This window comes from Pelmatolapia mariae, linkage group LG7 (assembly GCF_036321145.2).
Source record: "Pelmatolapia mariae isolate MD_Pm_ZW linkage group LG7, Pm_UMD_F_2, whole genome shotgun sequence".
Lineage (NCBI taxonomy): Eukaryota > Metazoa > Chordata > Actinopteri > Cichliformes > Cichlidae > Pelmatolapia > Pelmatolapia mariae.
In genome coordinates, this window is record NC_086233.1 from 7295060 (window position 1) to 7319687 (window position 24628).

At 39.4% G+C, this 24628-nt stretch overlaps 1 protein-coding gene across 1 annotated transcript in view; it reads right to left on the bottom strand.

The window, feature by feature from the left end:
* Positions 1-3317: 3317 nt before the first annotated feature.
* Positions 3318-24628, bottom strand: part of fa2h (fatty acid 2-hydroxylase) — a 31073-nt gene continuing 9762 nt past the window's right edge. The window contains exons 2-7 of the mRNA XM_063480503.1: positions 12817-12942; positions 9397-9539; positions 7718-7818; positions 7434-7606; positions 6100-6352; positions 3318-5983 (exon numbers count right to left, since the gene is read on the bottom strand). Coding sequence (XP_063336573.1) covers positions 5916-5983; positions 6100-6352; positions 7434-7606; positions 7718-7818; positions 9397-9539; positions 12817-12942 — 864 coding nt within the window. The 3' untranslated portion in view covers positions 3318-5915. The remainder of the gene's footprint in view (positions 5984-6099; positions 6353-7433; positions 7607-7717; positions 7819-9396; positions 9540-12816; positions 12943-24628) is intronic.

Sequence of the window (24628 nt, forward strand, 5' to 3'; positions counted from 1 at the left end):
GGGTTGTTTGGTTTCTATACAGGCTCCTCCCTCCTGTCTGCTCACTGTTACACTGCTGCAGCCGCACCCCAGGGTCCTACTGCACCTCTGCCGCTGTGTTAAAAACACACAAACCTACAGATGTTCAGACGGTTTGGGGGTTGAGGCTAACCTATAGCGCCGCTGGCTTTGAATATTCCAAAGAATAAAGTCTTGAAAAAGAAATGTGTGAGTAAATCAGTGAAAACACAGAAACAGGATTTTATGCAACAGAAACACGAGGCACACAGAAGTGTACACAGTGTACACAGCAGGCTGCTGACACAAAGATTTTGTTGTTGTCCTCCTACAACACCAGAACCATAACACTGAAGACATAGAGCATGCGTGGGTAAGGTTTTAATGCAAATTTGGAGCCAATCAGATTCTCTCAACCTAGACCAGTCAGTTCAACTCAGTATAGCGCCAAATCACAACAGCGGTCACCTTCAGGTGCTTTATATTGCAAGGTAAAGACCCTGCAATGATACAGAGAACCCCAACAATCACTTTAGCATTGGGGTAAGTGGGAAGGAAAAAGTCCTTTTTAACAGGAAGAAACCTCCCAGAACCAGGCTCAGGGAGGGCGAGCCACCTGCTGCCACTTGTGGGCAAGGGGAGGGAGACAGGTTAAAAGACTGTGGAAGAAAAACCAGAGATTAAGTGATCTAAGTTGGTAAACCAGCCTTTAGTCAAGACCCCAGATCAATGAGGTGAAAGTGAAAGTCTAACTAAGGCAGTGGTTCCCAAACTTTTTCTGCTGGGCCCCCCTTTGTTTTACAAGAAAAATGTTCGCGCCCCCCACCACCTAACACCCCCCACCCCCCACAAACACATCCTCCAACCACACACATACCCATATTTCGTTTTCAAACTCCATTTATTTCACACCTCAAACATTTAGTAAACAATTAATCAAATACAAGTAATCTGCAATAAATTACAGGTAGCAATGAAATAAACTACTAACTCTTGTACACTACGTCCACACCTACACGGGTATTTTTGAAAACGCAGCTGTTTCTGTGCGCTTGGACCTTTCGTCCACACGTAAATGGCGTTTTGAATCACCAAAAACGGAGATTTTTTAAAACTTCTTTTTTGCGTTTACGTGTAGACGAGGAATACAGAGTTCGTCACACAACGTCAAAGGTATGTGCCTTTTTTCATGTCACGCTGTGCGCCACGTTATTGTTTACATGGCAGGAACGGCATGATGTTATTTGTATCCCGCTGTAACTTTACTGTATAAAGAAGTAACATCTCCAAAATGTCAGGAGTAGTTAGTCATTACAACAAGTGTTTGTGAACTAAAAATCAAGAATGTGGGATACTGTTTGCCCGTGATTTGGAGAGCCCAGCGCATGCTCAGGACGCAGGGAAAACCAATTCTGCAGGGGAGAACTACCTTGGCATTTGTGCAGGTGAAGCCAAAGGGAAGACATGCTTCACCATATTTTCTAGTCTTTGGCTTAGAATGAAGTTGGTTTGGAAACATATTCAGGGATGCTTCATCTCCTGCTTTGCGTTTGTGTGGGAGCCCCATCAAAAAAACCTGTCCATTATGCTAGCAGTGTCCCCCCCCCCCCCCCCAAAATGGCTCTGCGCCCCCCCTAGGGGGCGGGCCCCACACTTTGGGAAGCTCTGAACTAAGGAAACATTAAGACTGAAGGCTTCATTTTGAGGTCAAAAGCTACTCTCTCATCCTTCAAATGGAAATTGTATTCTGTGAAATATTCTGATCGCAGCGGTGGACTGGGGCTACCTGCATTTTACTAATGGTGTTCTTGTAAAACAGGGAAGAGATTATCAGCAGATTAATCGGTAACCAATAGCTACAGTGTTGCAAAGATTAACTAAAATGATCTCCACTGATCAAACAAACAATAAAGAGCTGCTTACGCACAACAGTGCTACTCGAATTAGATTGTTATTAGGTTATAACATGGTGCAAACTGTCCGTAAGTGTTAATAATTATGGCTTATATTGGCGTGAATGTCCCTGTGACAGATGGGCAACCTGTTTAGAGTGTACATGTACCTGAGAGCCTCAGTGCACAGGACACCAGCATGAACTGTGAGCTGCTGTCGAGTATCTGTTTTCTTTCATATAACACCTTTTAAAAAATAAATAAATAAATTAGGGCAGAAAAAAAGAATAAAAATAAACTTTTGTCACATAATGAAATGAAGGGTCTAAAAACATCCCTGATGGAGCACACCCTGCTTCTTGTGTTCAAATTAATCCACACAGTCATTTTATTAGGTACACACTGACAGTATTAGATTAGACGCCTTTTTCTTCAGTCTTCCTGGCATATAACAACTAAGGCATGATGATCACACGGTCGCTGCAGATTTGTTGGTTGCACACCCCTAATGTGAACCTCCTGTTCCACCATGTCTTTAAGGTGCTCCGTTTGATTGACGTGTGTTGACTGTCGAGGCCATTTGAGTGCAGTGAACTGCTTATCATGTTCAGGAAAGTAGTTGCTTAATGATTAAATTATTAATGATTAAACCAGATGATTAAATAATGTCCAGTCAGCACTAAAGGTCCCAAAGTGTACCGATAAAACATTACTACACCACCACCCTAAAACTTTGATTAAGGCAGAAAGGATCCGTTTTTTTCATGTTGTTAACGCCAAATTCTTTCCCAATTTCTATTGCAAGTGTTGCAATAGAAATCGTGACTCATCAGACAGCGCAAAGTTTTTTCACCCTTTTGGTGTACAGCTTTAGTGAGCCTCTGAATTACAACCACAGTTTCCTGTTCACAGCTGACAGGAGGAACAGAAAGAAGACTGCGTGCTGTTCTGCTTCAGGGTTTGATGTGTTGTGCATTCGGAGATGCTCGCCTGCAAACCTTGGCTGTAAGGACTTTGAGTTACTGTTGCTTTTCTTTTAGCTCAAAGGGATCCAGATATTTTACTGTGACCGCTGACATGAACAACCACGTCACATTGAAAGTCTTTTAAACCCCCCCAAAACATCTCTACATTCAGAGGCAAAAGCAACACCTCCGTTTTTAAAATATAAAATTAAAAGATTCAAATACTCCATCCTTCATCTCTTACAATGCAATTTAAAGTCGTCATCCATCATCACGCATCACGGTTGCAGAATGGAAGCCACCACAATCAGCGAATAAAAATGAAAAACTGGACAGGCCAGCATCAGAAATATACAGATATTTATTTACAAATACGTTTGCATTTGCATGGACATTAAAAATTCCAAAACAAAAGTTAAGACATTAAAGTAAACAAATTTAGGATTTTTTTTTTGCTGCAAAATTTAGCACAAGAGAAAAATTTCACAAGTTAGAATCATATTTGCTGTTTTTCATTCTTACCATATAAATATACATAAATAAGATCTGTATACTTTTTTTTTTTAAATTTAACTCCAACAAGTGTAATCATTTCACTTTGCCAAACAGCCGGCACAATCATGTCTTATCATTATTATTAGAACTTATTAGAACCATCAGCATAACAGACATTAAAAACATTTTTTAGGTTCTTTTTGATGAGTTAATGCTTTACGCACAAAGTCTTGAACATTCATAATCATCGTGGTGTGCATAGCTAAAGATCAACAGATATTTGTAGACAATGACACATTTTGGTGCTAAATCGGTTAATAAATCCACTCATCTTGTCATAGTGGAAACATTTTGGGGTACCTCAGCCCTCTTTAGGTTTACGCTTCACTGTTATTGCTGCAGAGAATTTGTATAAAAATAAATGAAACAATTTATTTTTATTATTTTTTTTAAAAAGAGGAGTATAAATGGTGTTAAGGTTCTGCATTACAAATCTTCTTGAATGGTTAAAACTCTGATGGATTAGTTTACATACAGCTGTATGTACACTTCTATAAGTGGAAGTATTTATTCAAGCTAGAAAAGTAAATAAAATATAAATTTCCTGCAGTGGCAGTATGTTCTTACTGTGCTTCAGTTATTCATGTAAAGAGTCTGAATTAAGTTTGTTCTACTTCACTTATCAGCGCTGTTGTCGGGCGTTTTTTCAGGAGACATTTTGCGGATCCACCAGTCAGTGTCAAGACTTCCTGCTGTAATGTCAGATTTGTTGATTTATCGTCATCCTAGGGAGGGGTCTGCAGGGCCAAAATAAACCACCGACTTTAAAGTCGTCCTATTATGCTTTTCCTAATTTTCTGTAATATTTGTGCCGTTACAGAGGTTCATACCCATGTGCAAGTGATCCATGAGACAGAAGCTCAGGCTTCAAACTACCCTAAACATTCAAGTTTCAGATAGCTTTCCTTTACTCCTGGCTCTGTATGATGTCATAGAGAGCAGATATCCCTTATATATAGTCAACTAAGGTACAAAGCTCTGAGAGGCATCCAATCAGAAGAAAGTTGGCTCTAAGAGGAGGGGATAAGAGAGCTAAGATGATTTGTTAGTATAATGTAAATAAGCATTAGTTTGAAGTGTGAGTCATGCCAAGCTACACTGGAAACATGGTGTTAGAAGTTGCATTATAGGTCCCCTTTAAAAGGAAGGAATCTCGACATAGAGATTCCTTTTAGAAAATAACACTTCCAAAAATCTGTGAACTTTGACCCCAAGATCCCCACAGCAGGAAATCAGACCGACTGGCTTCATGCCTTCAGATTTGTCCCCCGTCACCCTGACAACCACACTCGCTCTCTAACATATAGTCAACCTGACAAAATGAAGACTGTGCGATTAAAGAATCTCCTCTACTGTACAAAGCTTCATACAAAATATTATTTTTACATCTTTGTTGAATTATTAACGAGGAAAAAAATAATAAAAAGATGGAAATATTACAACAGACTTGCAAAAATATATCTCCACAGGGGTTTCAGACATTCTGAACTCTGCTTTTACATCACATTAACAGTACATGGAATTAGCATCCTACAGTATAAACTCACTCCTGCAGATTTGGTGATAATTAATAAGTTAAACATATCTCAGCAAGTTCAAAAACAAATGTGAAATTGAAGGTTTTCCGGTCACGGCCGCTTCTTAAATCAAGCGAGCCCAAATGTGGTGGAGGGAACTTTTGTGATTTGTTAGCAGCGCAACAGTTTATAGCAGCGTAGCAGAGAAAAGCTGTGACAGTGACGAGGAATATGTAAGCTGTAGATGATGCGAAGGCGGGAAGTAGCCTTTTTCCTCAGTAGATTAAATAGTTAGCGTGCTCTCTCTCAATCTCTGTCACACTTTCTCTCTCACATGCACTCTTTCTAATCATCTCTCACCCCCCTCCGCTCCACCCGTCTTCAACATTCACCTACCATCCATCACTTCCTGTTACCTCTTGAACAGTGTGCCTTTTTGGTGAGCTGTGTGAGCATTGTGCTGTCAGATTAGTAATTTTATCACCGTTTTCCCCCTGTCTGATTTTAGATTAAAAGATTAAATCTAATTCAAATTGACCACATGCATCACAAAACAGATTTTTCTCTCCACGGCCACCTCCCAGCTGTACGCTGCGACATTCTGAGTGGTGATGAGGTGATAGGTTGCTGTTGGTAAAGCACAGGTGGCAGATTTCTTAAATGAAAAAAGAAGAAGAAGTAGTAGAAGGAAAAAATGGCACTGAAAGCCCTCACATCTGAGTGGAAATGATCACAGTGAGTAAATAGTGCAGGCAGGTTGACACACACCCAGATGACTGAGCTTAAGGTAATATTGTGGTGCTGGTTAATGTGTTACACAGAGTATTAATGGACTGGATGCAGTGGCCCTGAAGTTCCTCCTAGTCTGTGGAAGTTATATGGCTGCAGAGATGTAACTAAAGGAGTTGGGATGGTTGGAGAAGGCATGCTGGGGGCTAAAAGAGGGTGGGTGACAAGTCCTGTGGCCCTTCTGGGGAGCCGTTTCCACGTCAGAATTTTTCATCAGGGATGGTAGTGTTGAAGGGGTGGTCCCAGAATGTGGTGGTGATCCCGAAACCTGCGGAGAAAAATAAAGATCCCCATCAGAAAAAGAAAGAAAAAAAAACAAAAAAAAAAACAAAAACAAAACAAAACAATATTTCTTCTAAGGCCGTTAACAAATGTAATCCTCACCTGATCTCTGGTGCTCGAAGTGGTGTTTGACGTGGTAGGCCTTCAGGCTGTACAGATATGAGCCTTTCTTCGGAGACCCATAGTGAAGGTAGTAGTGGATCATATCGTATACGACGTAGCCGCCCAGCCCACCGACAAACACGCATACTCCGAGGATGTCTGGGAGCACGCAATTGATGGACATGTAGAAGACCGCCACTACTAAGGAGGCGAGGCCGGGAGGGAAGACCAGCCGAGAGCCGTCAAACGGAGACTGTGGAGAGAGAAAAGAAATAAAAAGATTTATATACGGTGGCCATAAGCCATAATGACAGCATTAAAGCAGACGACCTTTTTTCCCCTGCAACAAAAAGCCATCACAGGTATTCATCAGACAGTAATTCAAAAATGATCAGCAAGTGGCCGACCATGTAAATGCTCATTTTGCGATTTGATGTCATAACCTGCAGATATATTCATGGATGTTCTGTCAAAGTAACAGATGAACTCTGAACATTATGCTGCCGTGATAAAAATCAGCTTTTTATCTTGACACAATAAAATTTGATTGATCAAAGTGCATTTAAGGTTCACCACAGTTCAGTTTTTAACTTGGGGCCATCTTTGCATCGTCAGCTGTTTGGATCATTAATTTTGCAGCTTCCTTTTTCCAGATTTTGTAATGAAGCGATATCTTTCACAGCATTTTCCTCAGCCTCTCAAACTCAAATTAGAGTCTGAATATTACAATATTTTTCTAATGTTTGTTTTTGTGAATAAAATATGGGTTAGTAAGATTTGAAAAATCATTGTATTGTGTTTTTTTATTTACAGCTTATACATAGTCCCAGAATTTTTGGAATGGGGGGGGGGGGGTTTGTGAGATTTTGTAGTGCGACTTTATAGCTTCTACAGGAAAGACATCACATTTCCTAATTACACCGACTATCAGTTATAAGGTTTTACATAGAAGAAGCTAATAAAAAATACTCTAATTTTATAACCTAGTAAAACAAACTGAGATGAACAGCATATTTCCACACATTAAGCTAAGCTAAATCAGTTTCCCCCAGTGGCTTAAACTATACTGTGGTTAATGTTACAATAATTTAACTTAAAAAAAATATTTGCACATTCGTAACTACTTATACTTGATATGTATTCAGTTCATAAAAGTATTTGGAAACAGGAGGACGTTCGCATCCCCCTCCTCCCCGCAATATAAGATTACCACCTCAGCTGGTGCCAGCTGGTGTCAGCTGGTGTCAGCTGGTGCCATAAAGGATGATTTTAAACAAAAACAAATATTGCTTTCATGACTCACAGCTGTGACCTCAGCGGTGGATTGTTCGTACCTTGTGGTGCTGTCCATGCAGGAGGAAGTGTAGCGTGATGAGGTAGTAGTTATGAGCTGGTGGTTTCATGTGAAAGACGAAGCGATGGATGCAGTACTCGATGAATGACCACAAGAACCAGCCCATCATAAAGAGGACTGGGAAAAAGTACTTGTGGATAGGGATAGAGAAGCCTGGGAACACACACATGCTCAGCCATAGATGGCTCAAACAGAAATGTAGACACAAGAATGAAAATGAAAACACAAGTGACTGCGGCGCAAACACAGGTGCATGTGCGTTACCTGAAGTGAGGGCTAGCCTGGTGGTGCCCTGTGCCAGGGTGGTGTAGCAGTGCCAGCTCAGATAAAACACAATAGGGAGCCACACAATAGGTACCCAATACCTGAAAGCAAGAGAGTGTAAAGCATTAGTTCACGCTCTCACTCTGTTACTAGAGGACAGTGTATTCAGTTTACAACGTGGGCCATTACTCTGAAATGGGCCAGATCAGTGAAACAACATGATAAACGGGTAAAGTTACAGGAAAAGTTCTCGGTCCAGACTTTCCGGTAATTATAAAAAACATTTTGTTGTACTTAGTTGTTTTATTTCCCCTTCTAGTATAGAAAGGGATTTCTGTAGTAGATAATAAAATAATAATAATAATAATTTAAAAAAAACAGGAACTTTATCATTTAATTGTTAATCTATTACTTAATTACTTTGGTGTAGTATGAATATGGGGTCCTTCATCAACAGGAAAAAGTTGTAAATCTTTTAAAAATGCAAAATCTATGCACTTCTTCATATTTCAAAGCTGTCCAGCTGGCCTGACTAGAGCCTTTGCTGGGCCATTTCTGGCCCCTAGGCCTTATTTTTGACACCTGGCTTTGTCCTGAGAGCAAAGATGCATCAAAACAGGAAAAAGAGAGAGCAGGATGTGACCACAGATGTGACACTGATTAAATCGGAAATGACTGGAACCTGAGGTGAAGGTGGGTTGCAAGCAAAGTAGCTTGCAGAGGTAGGCTGAACAAGCTTAAAATTGCATAAATTTATAAAATTGCACTTTTCATTATAATTCAATCTTTGATGACGCCACTGAAGCAGATGTGTTTGCTTATCCTTTGGCAATCACAGAACTGCCGACAGCATTTTCAAGGTGGGAAATACTCTTTACATCACAGCCCTCATCGTGTGGCCATTACACACAATGATTTGCGGAAACCATTGCATAAATGTTTCCATATACTTTCCCTCAGTAATTCCTTGGCCTCCAGTAATGCTGAGGAAACTTTTTTTTAAAACCAGGATGTGTCCTTCAAAGACCACAACAAACAAGTATGCAGGACACTTCTTGTATTTGTGCAATACCTGCAAACACAGAAACATCCTGTCTCAGAGTAATACTGAAAAACTAGTTCGTGATTTATTACTTCTAGGCTGGACCATTGTACCTTATTAATATACTAGAGCACTTCACATTCGGACAACGGGCTTATTTCTGGTTCCTACAGTATTTAGAAGTAGAATGGGAGGCAGAGCCCAGAGTTTTCAGGCCTGTTTTCCATGGAACCAGCTCCCAGTTTGAATTTAGGAGACAGACACCCTCTCTACTTTAAAATTAGGCTTAAGTCTTTCCATTTTGATAAAGCATATAATTAGGGTTGGATCAGGTGGACCTGAATTCTCTCTTAGTTACACTGCAATGGGTCCAAGCTCCTATTTTCACTCCCTGTATGTTTATAAACTGCTAGTGTATTACTCATTAGGAATTATTAATCTCTAGCTCTCTTCAGCGGTGTGTCTTTTGTCCTGTCTCGGGTCCCTCACCTCCAGCTGGTTGATATATAAATACAAACTTAATAAACAACAGTAAAATTCTGTGAAAATGTTGCATGAGTGATTGCCAAGCCTGCAAAACTGAATGTATGTTCTTATCTGATAAATGATTCATTTTTCTTCAAGCTTCCTTTCTTACCAGGAAGTTTTAGTGATGGCTTCCATGATGGGGTTTCCAAACAGTCTGATAGGTCTGTCAACTGGTTGGTGTACCCACGCATCATATTTCTCTCTGAGGTGGCCCACCTGCCATGCCAGGGGCTTCCGCCAGTCCACCAAATCCTGCAGAAGTACAACCAAATGAAATTAGTAAAACACGTTCTCTATACACGAGGAAAAAAAAATCCAAAAAATAAAACAAAAACTTCTCCAGCAGGTGGCAGCATAGAGCTAAAAACTATACTGCTCCAAGGACTGGTCAGACCAGGAAGTGTTGCATGTGAAATTTGCTTGTTGTGTGCGTGTGCATTTGCAGGTTTACTTAAGTCTAAGTGGACTGTTGCCAGCACATTTCTCTGAGTCCAAAGGCCTAAGATGGAGCTGCTTTTACAAGCTTTTCACAAGTTCCCTGTGTTTACAGCCACACAGGAAATGGGCTGCCATGGTGTGTGACGTGAAGACTGTCAGGTTTCACACTATAACATTTGGAAATATCAGGTGGAATCATTCTGGTAAGGAAACAGGATGAGAAGGAGTCCTGAGTCAGAACTTGACCTTATGGCCCCACTTGAGAGAGTTGAGAAGAGTGAAAGAGAAGCAGCAAGTCCCCTCTTTAATCTTAATTTCCCTCTTAACCCTGACACTTTCCTGTGATTAGTCACAAAATGATGCTTAGTGACCATGTGATGATGACTGTGTGTGTGAGAGACACACCCCTATCATGACATCAGGCACCGGCTGGCACAATCACCTGAGTGCAAGGCTCAATACAAGTAATTACAGGTTACTGCCCAGGTGATAAAGTGTTTACCACCTAACCTCATTTAGACTGAGAAATCTAAAGATGACTTTACTGTTCAGTGTGCAGCTATTGTTGTAGCATGTAAAACATTCATTCACGCTGACAATTAATCATGTGTTGGCTGTTTACTGCAGCAGATTGTTTAGCTACCGGTCACATATCACATTGTTTTAATGGAGCTAGCCACCCTGAAGCGCTGCGCTGGAACACTACCATCTCTGTCCTTTATTACCCCTGCTCACTCAAGGCATAAATACAGCTGTGAACTGCAAAAAAATAAAAATTTAAGCTATCCACAGATTTAGCATTGTTAGCTGCTGATACGACTACAAAGTTCAACTTTAAATAAGGGGGGGAGCCAAAAAACAATGCAAAACCAGAGATGCTGCATTTTCTGTCTCACATGCTCTCCGTTTCTTGGCATCGACTGTAAATTACTCGAAAAGCAAACGTCTAACTTGATTTAATCATGAGGGTGAGGTTCTGCTAAGCTCACTTGCAGTCATCCCCACACTTCTCCACATATCTATCTTTATTTTATTTTTTGATTTGTATGCTTAAGTCCCAACTAACACTGGCATCACCCGAGGCAGTTTAACTCATTGAGAAAGCTCACATCCATTGAATTGTATGCATCTCTGGTATACACATGCACACCTTCGGGTTTGGATTTATTAAAATCAGCGTGTTGTTTTATTTATATTTGGGGGGAATTAGTTGGTAGAATTGCATCAGAGCTGGGAACACACCAGGCACAAGTGTCCGTCAACATGTTGACGTTACATGTTTACATAATCCGCCCATATGCAGATCGACTTATGAACACCTGCCAAGCGAATGAAAATCTGCCTTTTCTGCTACTTCTCACTGCAGTAATTAACATACAAAACACATTTTACCGTCATCTCTCACACATGAATAATGAAACAATGCCAGTAGAAAATAGAAGCTTCTCTTTGCTATAACAAAGTTTGGTTGTTCCTTTAACCAAAGCCATATCGATGAAAAATAAATAATAAATGTGCACAATAAAGTAAAGAAACATTAAAGTCAAAAACCTTTAAAATAGAAAATGTGATTGTATCTCTAAGAGTCTGTCTGCAAAGACAAAGTTTCATTTTTACAACACAGTCTTGTATATAAAAAGAAAAAGAAAAAGAAAGAAGTGAAATTGTGTTTGTCACATGCTGAGTGAGCACGCTACTGCAAGGAGCTGCCCACAAACAAGTGATTTCACACAAAAAGAAAAAAAAAAAAAAAAAAAAAAAAAAGCTGGAAGATCACATTAAATTCCACTGTTGTCATATTGAAGTGGAACCAACGACAGTAGAAAACATTGAATTTTATACTTATACAGTCACTGAGTGTAACCTACTGATGGATATACTGGAATAACTTTAAAAAAAAAAAAAAAAACAAAAAAAAAAAAAACACAATCCAGCTAGCATTTGCTGGTTATATAAAGCCCCAAGCTCAACATTTACTCTAAATATCAAGAAGTCTGAAAATTTACAGTGGTGCTTTGCTTGCATAAGAAAAGATACAGAAACCGGTTTCTGTGTTTAATAACAGGTGAACAAAGCCAAGCCAAGCGTGTAGACATGCTTCAGATTCCTGGTGTTACGCAGCTTGCAAATGTGGACAGACTGATTTACGCTGAGTAAAGGTGAGTATCGAGAAACCAGGACATTAAAGCGGCTACAATCCAGCTTAACCAGTTTGAAAACAAAAAGCGGGCCTTTTTCTTTTTTTAAATGAGGAAGGCTAGCACATGACAAGTGTGCTGGTGATAATAACAACATTTTGCATAGCGCAGAAACTGCATGAGTGTTGCACATGGGTACAGTTACTGAAATCAGACCGTGTTTGAGATCTGTGAAGGGAGTGTCCGAGCTTCAGGATTCAAGTTACTGGAAGAAGCAAACCCTCAGAATGAATGGCTTAAACTGACAGATCCGTGTGTCACAAAAACACTGATGTTTGAAACCGGGCCTTGCAAAACTTAAGTGTGTGAAGTCAAGAGTCATGGGTCTCGTTCAATAAAGCGTTGCCCGGCAGCAGAGAGAGCGAGACAGACTGGTTGAATCTGTCATTGTGGCGCTGAGCCGTGTGAAGACCTGTTAAAGTGGAAAAACACTTGTCAAACTGCACCATCACATGAGCATAGTTTAAATGAATGTCTGACTGTGTGTGCTTGAAGGTAGATTTCAGCACGCAAGGACAAACTCTTCTAGTAAGAACATATCATAAAAAAAAAACACCTGCACCATTTGGAGTCAAGACTTTCAGAACTGGCTTAGATTTAGGAGTTGAGCAATGCTGCTTTGTCTTCTGTTTTGTACATGCTTGTGTCTGTCAGTGTGGGAAATCATGCAATCTGCAAACAGATGAAGCAGGGTGAATAACCAGATGGCTGTTCACCTACCCCGTCACGGGTAAGCAAATACACTTATTAGGTCATCCTCCACCTTTTGTTTCCAGTGTCTGATCGATTGCTGCATAATTTCAGCAAACGCACACATCGACTCAAAAAAGATGCAGAAAAGACACACTCTTCATTTGATCGCATATTAGCCCCGTCTCAAAACACGCACACACCTTATCGAGGTCCACAGAGCTGCAGAGGCTGTACGGGTCGCGCTCATCCTCGTCTTTCGCCTCTGTCGTCTGCTGTGCCCTTTCTCCTTCGGTCTGTTTATTGGCTTTATTTCTCGCTCTCAGAGTCTGAGGAAAAAGAAGAGAAAAAAAAAAGATGCCATTAGCAAGTATAATTTATTATTAAAATGGCCTAAGCCAACCACAGATGGAGAAAGACAGATACACATATTTATAGTGCATGGCTTATGCAAAACAGGTAGACAGCTGCACAATATAGTACCTATGACATAAGCTACGGCTCTGTAAAGATATATTAATAGAACAGGAGTCACACAGTCCTTTTTGCCAATTATGGCCCATCTGCCCTTTGCCCTTTTACGCTGTTATATGCTATACCTCAGCCCCACAAACTGGGTTTTAATGGTTACAGTCACGTGTGACATATACCATAATGCTTTCAACCTTCAAACCATTTTGTATCGCTGGACACCTCCGACAAAGGATCATGCTATCACCTCTTTGGACCACTGACAGTCAGTCATTACTTTGGTGTGATGTTTAGTTTGTGTTCTGCTGCACAGAAGGAAATGCAGATATAAATGTAATACAATACGCAATACAAATGACTCAAACATACGTTTACATAATTCTTATTTAAAAAGGCACTGAAGGCACAGCTGTTGCAACCGGAGAGAAGCCATGTGGATAATGATGACAGCAGGTGATATGAATATGCAAGGAGTCCAAAACCATCTGAGTCTTTTGCTGATCAGATTTGTCCTCTAATTACTGACATCCAAAGATGAGCTGTAGCTAATACAGACACAGTGCTGAAGATTTATAAAAGCACAACAGATGTTTTGTGTAGTGCATCATTTACTTTTAAAGAAATCTTCATTATAAAGAATAAACATGTGTCCTGGTCTTCATCACACCATTCTTGGATATTTTGCCAGAGCCAAATTGATGTGACACAGCACATAACCATCTGATATTGATATCTCTTCTACCTAATATGAGTTGGAGCCAATTAATGACTGATAGGCTGAATGCATGATAGCTTTTTTTTTTTTTTTTTTTTTTTTTTTTTAAATTAAATTGATCAAGATGCAAAATGCAAACAAAAAGAGGTCACATGACAAAGAAATAAAAACAAAAAAGGACAAAAAGGTCTATGATAGACTGATGTTCTGTCAACAAAGCCTAGATTAGCCAAATTAATGATTTATGCAAAACTGCACTAAGCAACAAACGGACAAAAACCCACAAAAAGATACATTAGCTCTTTCCCATGAAAATAAGAGCAGCTTGGCCTTTTAAAGCCACCTGCCAAGTATTCATGCAGTAGACTGTGGGCAGATTATCCTTGCAGCCTTCATAAAAAATTAGAACACATGTCAAGTTACATTCTGTTTGTATGAAGTCAGCTCTGGGAATTGTCGGATTAACGCCCTGTTCTGATAGTCTGAGTTCGACAGCCCACGTCAGTCAGGTGAAATATTTATCAACTGGTTGGATTCGCACATAAGGCCTCCTATGGTTTGTTACTAACATCGCCTTGGCAATTCAACACCCACAGAGGCAACGCTACACCCCCTCCCCCCATTATCACACCATACTCATCCTGAGAGAATAGTGTTGAAGGTGTAGCTCACCCTGAACTAGCAGAGCTCAATGTTTCTTTAACTTGATTTTCACGTTCTCATCTTCGTGACTCTCGCTCGCGCCTTGTTGTATATTACAATAAATCCTCGTATCTGTGAATTTACAGCCGGTAACAACCTTCCACAGTTGCGTCCAAAGGTCAAAAATGATCACGTGTATTTGACTGAGCATCCACATTATTAGAGCACCATTAAACATTCAAAATGAATTTTTTATTTTTATTTTTTTTGGTTAAAACAGCAGAAATATTATAAACAAGCCAAATCCTTTAAGCCAGTTTCATAAAGAAGTTGGTGTTGGCTGGTGTTCATAGCATCACTTGTGTGGTTATGACCAATGTGGTTCAGATATCAGAATACTTATCCTTGTGATGTTAATCAGAAGCAGAAACTACCAGCTTAAAGCTGCTATCACGCCTCCATTTCATTTTTTTCCCCTTCTTCCCAAATTATAAATGCACACACATACACACCCCCCAAAACAAGCAGCAAGATAGGTTCATAATGGTGAAAGCAATAAACAGACACACCCTCTGTATCAGCAGCCAGCCATGGCCTACGTGAGACAGTGAGCAATGCGATGTTTAATGAGCTCTACCTCGTCCCACTTTATACATATGATCGAATAAATGTGACTCAGGCCTTGTTCCATCAGTGAACCTTGCAGGTGTGGTGAGCTCAGGGTGAGGGTGGCCATTACTGCGAATGTAAATTTCCCACCAGATTTTCATTAAAATGGGAGGATCTGTGGCCTATTTTTGGCAACGATAAGGTTAGTGATCCTGGATAAGCTGCTGCAGGTTTACAGAGCCTGTATTTGTTTGTGCTAGAAACAAATACAAAAGGTCAGGAAATAAACAATTCTTTCCCCTTTTCTTTTTTAAATGTTCAAAGCTTTGGTGTCGCTCTGTTCTGGGAACCTCTCATGTACATTCATGGAAAGCCAAAAAGCAGGGAGATCAGCACCAGGATACCCTCAGAGGGAAAAAGAAAAAGAAAAGAAAAAAAAAAGGCATGACAATGATCAAGTCACAGAGAGCATGAAATTCAGGAACTGGGGTTGACGTGGGCTGCAAAGCGGCTTGCAGAAGGACTCAGTACAGAGAACAGCTGATCAGAGTCACACCCAGTCTGCAGGAACTAACAATGTGTTCGATTTTTGACTCAACTGGGCTTTTACAGGTGATTTTAGACAACAAGCCACGTCTGGTGTGAAAAAAGAAACCAAAAACTAAACAAAAACTGTGCTTGAAAAAACATAAATGACACCCAGCTCCCCAAAACGTAAGAAAATACTACCTGCATTTTCATGAAAGTAGCTTAAAAATCCCCCCAAAAAGCAGACAGATACTCAGTCATCTGGTTACTAAGCAAAGCCTCACTAAATATGCATCAATATTTACCAACTTTTTAAATAAATATAATATTACCTGTTCAAGTCTCGGTCAGCAGGTAATGCAAACACACACCTCACGTTCTTGCCTTGACAAATACATTCAAACCTTCACATACCGCTTTAAAGTAAAGATTTTTTAATAAAGACAGTACACAAACCCTACATGTGAACCCTCTATTACATAACCCCCTAACAATAAATCATACCCACTGTGGAACTCAGCACCACACTCTCCAAGGAGCAAGCCGTGGAAACATAAGTACACAGGAACAATGCTCACATTAGAGCAGCAGAGGATCTTTTAGTTTCAGTCCTCCAGTTGAGATTCAAGTCATCATTTTTGTAAGATCAGTAATCCCTAGTCAACTTTATACTGAAAAAGAGAAATTCTGTATAAATATATACATGTATATATAATTTGTTTAACAATAATCATTACTCTTACAAAAGTGTAATTTCAGCTTTTTACAAAACATCTGATCAATCGATATGAGAAGTTATGGAATAAAATAACAACATTTCATGTTTGTTTAATAGCTCAAAACCAGCTGCTAAACAAGAGATAACATCAAACTTCCTGCTGCCAGCTTAGAGTACATGCTAATCTCAAACTTGCAAACAAAGTGAGTGGATGACAGACTTGCTATTAACGTCATCAACAAACAACATTACATACATGTTTTGTGTCTGTTTGCTTCTTCTTGGCAATAAAACGGAACAGTATCAACAGGCTAGGCGAACAGGAACAAGCGCGATACAAAACAGTCAAACTAAAGAATAAAACGATCAAATTTGTGCAATGGGGATTTACTAAACCAAATTTGAGAATAATGTGGAAAGTCACAAGTTCTTTTGTCCTGTTTGACACTTAATTACTTAGGATGTGAAAGAAAGGTGTAGTACTCGGCAGTTCTGACAGTTACATACTCGGAACATTTGGGTTTTTTCCCCCCCTCTTTTGTAAGGTGAAACACACAACCCTATAACTAGTAAATAACTGCTATTTAGTTCAGTTATAATTATCATTGCTACTGTTACATAAGAATTCAATTTAGATCAGAACAACAGTGTTCGGTCTTAAGACACAAATGAAGTCAAGACATGAAATTTGTCCTGTTTAACCATGAAACATCAAATCAATAACATGGATAGTCTGATGACTTTTCCTGGATTTATTCGCCAGTAATCTTTAAGCACTGAAGTTGTAAATGAGGATAAAACTTAACTAAACCAACTGTAATGATTACCTTTTATGATAGCAAAAGCAAAATGGGTGAAGCCATCAACGGCTTTAATATTCACCTTTGAGAGGTGTCACATGGCAGCTTGATAGCCAACAAAGGACATTTCTGTGGCACAGGAAAGAGCAGCGACAGTAAGAGTGTGCCAAGGTGAGCCTTTTTTGAGGTTTTGCGTAGTAAAACAAAACAAAAACAATAGCTATTAGGGAAATTTAAAGCCACAGCGCCATGGTTACAAGGCGTCCCTCAGGCTGTTCATCTAACAAGTCGCCAAAGTTTCGCTTTGTTTGCACACCAGACTTGGAATAACCAAGACAGGAAGCAATTCAGCAATCAACAGAGTGGTCACTATTATTTATAGCTAAATGACCTCACCTTTAAACTGTATCTTTTATACACAAAAACAAAGTGAATTTTACATTATTCTTTTAACATTGACAAGAGTGCCCCTCACACTTGATAGGTGTACACACTTAAATGATAAGTACTCTAAAGACTGCAATTTCCTTTGTTGTGTATTTGATATCAATCACCTTATTTCTCGTGGCAGACTAAAAAAGATCACAGGTCCTGTTGCCATTGAGCAAGCAAATATGGTTTGCCTCAAGCAAATAAAACATGTGTGCCATTTACCTGAAACAAATAAACAAAACCCCCATCTAGGCTGCAAGCAGCCTACTTTAAATTAGTCTGAAACAACACACTGAAACCACAACAGTCTTTCGGAATGCAACTGAAAACTATGAACTAGATGTGGCATCTCTTTGCGGTTCTACTTTTCCACTTAAGGAAAGACATCACTAATATCTAGACATTTGTTAATCACATAAATGTTAAACAGAGCACCGAAAAAGATACATGGATCAACTCTAATAACCCAAACTTTCACACATTAGGATTTGAACAAATACCAAAACTATAACTTCATACAATCCAGTTTTGTTCTCTCATTTTTCGTCCATGATTAATGAGTCTGCTTGTAGTTTTATTATACTCATAACAAAATTTCTAACAAGCACTGAGGGGTAGTAATTTTATGGTACACAAAACCTTAAAAATGTTAACGACAACTGCATCCACAAAGAAATCTGTTTACTTAGTAATTTAAGTCAAAACTCCATCCAAAGACAAGAATACATTAAGTAAAAAAATGGAGCCATTTAGTGTTGGTGGGTGACGATTACAAGGCAAAGTTAACATTAAGTGCCACCAGGAAATGAAGGAGGAAATTACATACTTGAGCATACTTGTAGATAGTGCTGGGCGATATGACGATATATATCGTGTGGACGATAGAAAAGTGTCTATCGTGCCATTTGTCTTCTATCGTTTCTAACCCTAATTTTATAAATTATTACATAAAATATATCATTAACCCTTTACAACCGGTCGGAGCAGGCACACTCCGTTTTTCCTAACTATTTTTAAATCCCTGTAGAACTGTAACCACGTGAGGTAGCGCAATAATTGTTTTTGCATATGAAACCGTAGGAGTTGTACTTACATCTTATTCCATTAGCTTGTCCTAGGTCACGGTTTCCTTCCACATATGAATTTGCAAAAATTGCATAAAAAGCACTTCCAGCAACAAAAACATAATATTCCAGAAACACGCTTTGCCGATCCGATCAGCTGTTCATAACACTTCCTACGTTGGAATATAAGTCAGCGCGAACTATCGCATGTCCGCCATTACCTGTCCGAAACCGGAAGTGACGTCATTTTCGCGGAAAATTTAGTTTTTTACCTTCAAAGCCTATGTTGGTGTTTTTAAAAGTCATGTTTGACTTTATGCTTTTCTGTATCGTTTCTGGGATGCTTAGAAGTCAAATTACACTGTTGAAAATAGTTTATTTTGATGCACATGCTGGTTTTTTTCAAATTTGCATTATGATATTTATTTTCATTTTTCCTGTAGTATATTAAAATTAGTGTATCTCAAGCATTTTGAGTGAAGACACTCAAAATAAATTTCTTGTGGTTGGCAACTATTTTGTGCAACTTTTTTGTATTTACAGTTTTGAGGGATAAGCCTCTTAAATTTCTCTAACTAGAAATATATGTAAAAAACAAAACAAAAACGATTTTCAATTTTTTTGTAGTTTATTGCACTTTTTTTGCAATTTATGTAGTTTCTATGGACTTAATGCATACATATTATTATAATTTGGGCTATAACGGTTGTATTGATGTATAGCAACTTGAAATGCTCCCACAAATGGCACTACAGCCTGTAAAATGTAAACATAAGCTCTGGCGGACTTGGTTCTATGGTAGGTCTTAAAGGGTTAAATAGCCTGTGGCAAATATATTAGTGTTGTCTTCTCACTATACATACTCTCAACTTTATGCAAGAGAAAATAAAGTATAAAAAAATGATGATAAAAACAATGACTCTGTCTTGTGGTTTTGCGACATGGTGCTGCTTTACGTGCACCCGGATTTGCGACATGCTTTACGGTAACTCAAAACAAAGACTGCACCCTCTCCACTCGCTGTTTACAGACTTCATACTTTCCAGATGACCACAGGTCAGGTGGTATATCGTGATATATATCGTTATCGTGATATAAAAGAATTCATATCGTGATAAATATTTTTTCCATATCGCCCAGCACTACTTGTAGACCAACGTTCATACCATGGATACTGTAAAACCAGTATACCAAAGAGCCCTAAAAGCTCAAATCTAAATATTGGTTGGTTCACAGTAAACTGAAATGAAATGTCCAACTAAACATCACTATGTACATTTAAGAGACTGTTTTCTTTGACTTTCCCATTTGGTCTCAGGGAGCTGGACGTATCCACAATGTTTGGGTTTTTAGTAGAATTATAGAAATAATATGGCTTTCTGTGTGACACAGACTCAAAGATTGTGTAACTGTAGTGTGTTATTACTCTGTTACTTAGCACTAATTAGCAGTTATGTGCATCTGTGCGTTGCCAACCAAGCTTTCTAGCATTAGTCGATAACTTGGCACTCCAGCCAAAAGTTAACCTCACATACCAGCACTAAGACTGCACAAAACCCACCACACAATTTTTAAATATAGAGTTGCTAGAGTGAGATGATTCCCAGTGTCCACCCCTAAAAGGAGCAAGGCAGTATTAGGAATTCTAATCATTGCATGAGGACAGATACAGTCACATCAGAAGCTCTAAACCCCATCCTGAGAGTGTGGTGAAGCTGATCGCTGTTTAACCAAAGAGGAACAGCAGTCACAAGCCTACTCTGAGAGTTCCTCTTTGCTTTGTACTCAAACTGTACTGATTTTCCACTGTGGTTAAAATACTTGTGGCTTATCTCTAGGAATCAAATGTATGTAATGCAAATTAGTGTTACTCAGGTAAAGGTTCAAAGAGGGTTGGGACTAAGCAACAAAGCTGCGCTAATCTCCTGATTAACACTTCAACCCCAGTGCCTTTTCTCCTTCACACGCTTTCATACATTTCACCCGTTTTCCTTTGCCTATTTTGACACAATCTCCGCATTATTTCTTAAATAGAAAGCCAGAAACCTAAAGAACAAATGGACAGCAGGTGAATTAACTAAACATAAAGGAGGAGGTGGGAGGTCAGTAACTGATTGTCCATCTTCGGTTGTGTCTATGGAGGAGTGCCTGTGTACACACCACAGGCCTTAAGAGAGACAATGGGTAGTATGCCTGCGATGTTGACATGACTTTCACCCATTAGAACATCAAGAATGACACCTATTGACTGCATTATAAAGAAGCAGGACACTTAAGACCTGGCATTACTGTTCTGGCTTATACAATGGGCATACAGCAAGCTTACATATACTCACAACATATATTCTAAACCACCAGAAATCCTTTGAGGCCTTTTTTTTAAACCACAACCCCCAAACTTCAAACCAAAGCTGGAGATCATAAGCTCAGACTAGCCTCTCATGATAAGATGAAAATGGTTCAACACTTCAGAAAGAGAAAACTCAAAGATTGAATAATCTTATTTTATGGAGGAAATGAGATAGAGGAGTAACAGATAAGCAGCGCTCTGTCCCAACAGGAGGAGGAGAAATCTGCAAGAATGACAGACAAAAAACAAAGGAGATGTTTAGAGTGGGGTGTAAATGTGGCCTGGTACCAACACAACACTGAAACTATAGTCAGGGTCCATGGGGAGAGAGGGAGGAGGAGAAAGGATGGGTGGGTGGATGAGTTAAATGAATGTGGCGAGAGGGAATTAAACATTTTGAGGGCTGCGAGGGGCACAAAGGCTTATTATATCTCCCCTTATGTTACAATAATGGACGCACACATTAAAACAGGGCCAAAGATAACAAGATCAGCATATGTGCAAATGAATCCTCCTTTAAAAGCCTGATTTCAGGCAGTTTTTTAACTCTTGGCTCTGTATGAGAGTGAATACAGCAACAATGCCATCAACCTGCAGATCAAACTGTGGTTGCATCCTTGCAAAAAAAAAAAAAAAAAAAAAAAAACTACAAAACTACACAGTTACAATGTGGTATTGATATTACCTGTCGCCTCTTTGAATACTAGCAAAGATTTATTTATTTATTGATTGATTTATCTTTAAACCAGATGACATTAAAACATGTAATACAAACTCAATATTACTCTAAAAACAATTAGCTTCGCTGTCACTTTGTCTAAACGTTCATTTTCCCCTTTATAGATTTGGTTTGATTTTGTGGCTTTTGTGGTGAAACCCAAACAACAAATTTAAAAATGTGATCCATGCCCGCCTCGTCGAGCTGTGCGTACTGGTTTCCATTACGGTGGATTTTATGGCTGCTGATAGTGCGCGTGTTGAAACTTAGGTGGAATAACTACATTTAGAACAAAGGTTGCATTCTGTCCTCCCCATGGGAGCGTTTATGCAAGCATCATGGCTGGCCGGTGGAGTCGAGATTTTGCGATTAAAAGATATGGCATGGTTGGAACAGCGATTAGGTTATCTTCTTCCAAACAATATCTTTGATCATAAAAAACAGATACAACTCGCCGACTGGTACCACTTATGGTTCAGTTCAATGAGGGCAACATCGCCCATCTGCCTTTCCTTGTGTGCCAAATTAAATTTCATGCTACCTTCTATAAAATGATCAGCAATATAGTTTTAAGGGACCCCATTTATCTTAAACCGAGCATCGCTGCAGCCAATCATTTTATCTATTGTCCAAAATACATCTTAGTGCCTTTTCATTTAAGGCAATTTTCTTCGGATCGGCTCCCCTTTGCAAACAGAACAACAAGTGGGTGGAGCTTCTGTGCTAACAACCAGAAATCAATGACATCATATAGAGCCAACAGAACAAACAAACCTTAAAACAGGGTTTTTCGAGCACTCTGAAGCCTGAGAACATATGCTGACCTCACAATCTGAATTTTTTACCATTTTCAGTATGAGCCTGCGCCACTGTAACAGTATATACATATATAACAAAGGATAGGTCCCCTTTAAGGCAGCAGATCCACAGGACAGCTTTTATAACCACTGGTCTCTAGTTACAAAGCAGAAGGAGGAGGGCGAGTCAGCGCAGTTGGGGAGGCTGATGGGGTTTATTACATCCATAAAGATAGTATAAAGATTAAGCAGGGCCCTAGAAAACCTCTGTCATCAAAAAAATAAAACATTTAGATCAAACATTTATTATTGCTTATATCTTCTTAAATTTTATGACCCTTCCTGATTCCTGGTCACTCTAAACCTGTGCACAGAAAACAAACTTTCTTGTACCATTTACGGTTCACGTCAGGCAAGTCTGAACAGAGCACGCAAAAAATAAAAGTGATTATTGTCATGGAATTAAAGGGTAGGTAAAAAACACTGTGTGCACCACATATCTCACGAACAACAATACACTCAACTTTATGTCCAGTAATGGGGACTAAAAGTCTGATGGCAGCCTGGAAAAACCTGAAGCAGAACCTGATAAGCGAGTAGTTTATTCTGAAAAACGGTACCTGTGCAAGAGCTTTGTGACCATTGTGTGGGCGTGTGTTTGAACATGTATGTGAGGGCGTGTCAGGTGCCGTTGCCTAGTAGAATACATGTGTAAAGGCTGAAGTTCAGCAGAGGGTTTGATAACACTGAAAAGGCCGTAAGCTCTGAATCCTGATGATCGCTTATCTGCAATCACTCACACATTTTACAGAAAACCTCAAGTAAATTATTTACTTGATAATCCAATAGGAACGATGGATCCACTGTAGATGGATCCATCGTTCATTATCTCATCTATGCGTCAGATTTTAATCAGGGACACGGGATAAAACCCGTGACCAGTAACTACATATGTCAGTGTTTTGTCTTAACAATGAGGTCAATGGCGATGACCAAATATTGATGATATATTCTGCATTAAAACATCTCAAAGTCTCACATACTGGCTCTGTGTGTGTGGTGTGTGAGGGTGGGGGAGAATAAAGTACACCACAACCAGTTAAAATATATGTTATTAGCCTATTGCTCATTCATAAGCCCAGGCCTGTTCCTGCTTTTTTACATTTGATAACAAAAGACATCACTGTCAGCCGGAAGATCACATGAGTTTCTGTGAAGGTTGAATGCATTTCCATCTCTCCCTCTCTCTCTCTCTCTCACACCACACACACTCTAATATGAGGAAGAGATAGCTACATGCAGAGAGACACGCACAGTCACCTCTCCTCTTCCATGAATATAGAAACAGCTGCACCTGCACCCATTATTTATATTACTCAACATGCATTATGCACTGATGAAACATCTCACCGCTCCCAAATTAGCCAAACACACCAGGATTAGGATAAGTGTGGCCAAACCCTTTGTCCTTAGGTGCGTTTGTAGGTCAGAACTCTTCCGACTCAATGCATCTTTAATCCAAGGTCTGTAGCTCAGATACTGATTTTGGTTGTGGATCTGCTCTGTGCCTCCCCAATTATGGGTCAATCCATTTGATTAAATTCTCTGCTGTTCCATGTTTAGTTCATTTAGGAAAGCCGAAATACGGGTGAAAGGAAACAGGTCCTCAGTTCTGATTTACCGGCAAAAATTGGAAGAGGACCATCGACAGAGCTCCTTACAGTCGTCACTCCCTCTCTTCTTGTTACGTTTAACATTTCCCCATAAAGTTTCCAGTTCAGTTACAATCATATAACTAGTTGTCGAGTGGATTAAAGAATTCTCTTGTTTGCTGCACCTCGGTGTATATTTAGAAGGTGCTGGACCGGTAAAACGGAGAGCAGAGGAGGGGAGAGAAGCTGTAAATGGCAGAAAGCGTGACAGACTCACACACTAAGCTGAAATAAAAACTTGTGAATACAAGTTGGATTTTTAAAAAGAACCCCCAAATAAAATAAATGTTCATTTATCCGTTTGAGCAAAACCTCAAAAAACTACTACAACATCTTTGTGATCAGGGTTTTACCTGGTTAGGAAAAAAGTGAATAAAGAAATGCAAATAGGAGCACTAACACTGCTGACTACTGACTACACTGCTCTCTCCATGTTTTCTTTGACAGGAAGACCTAAGA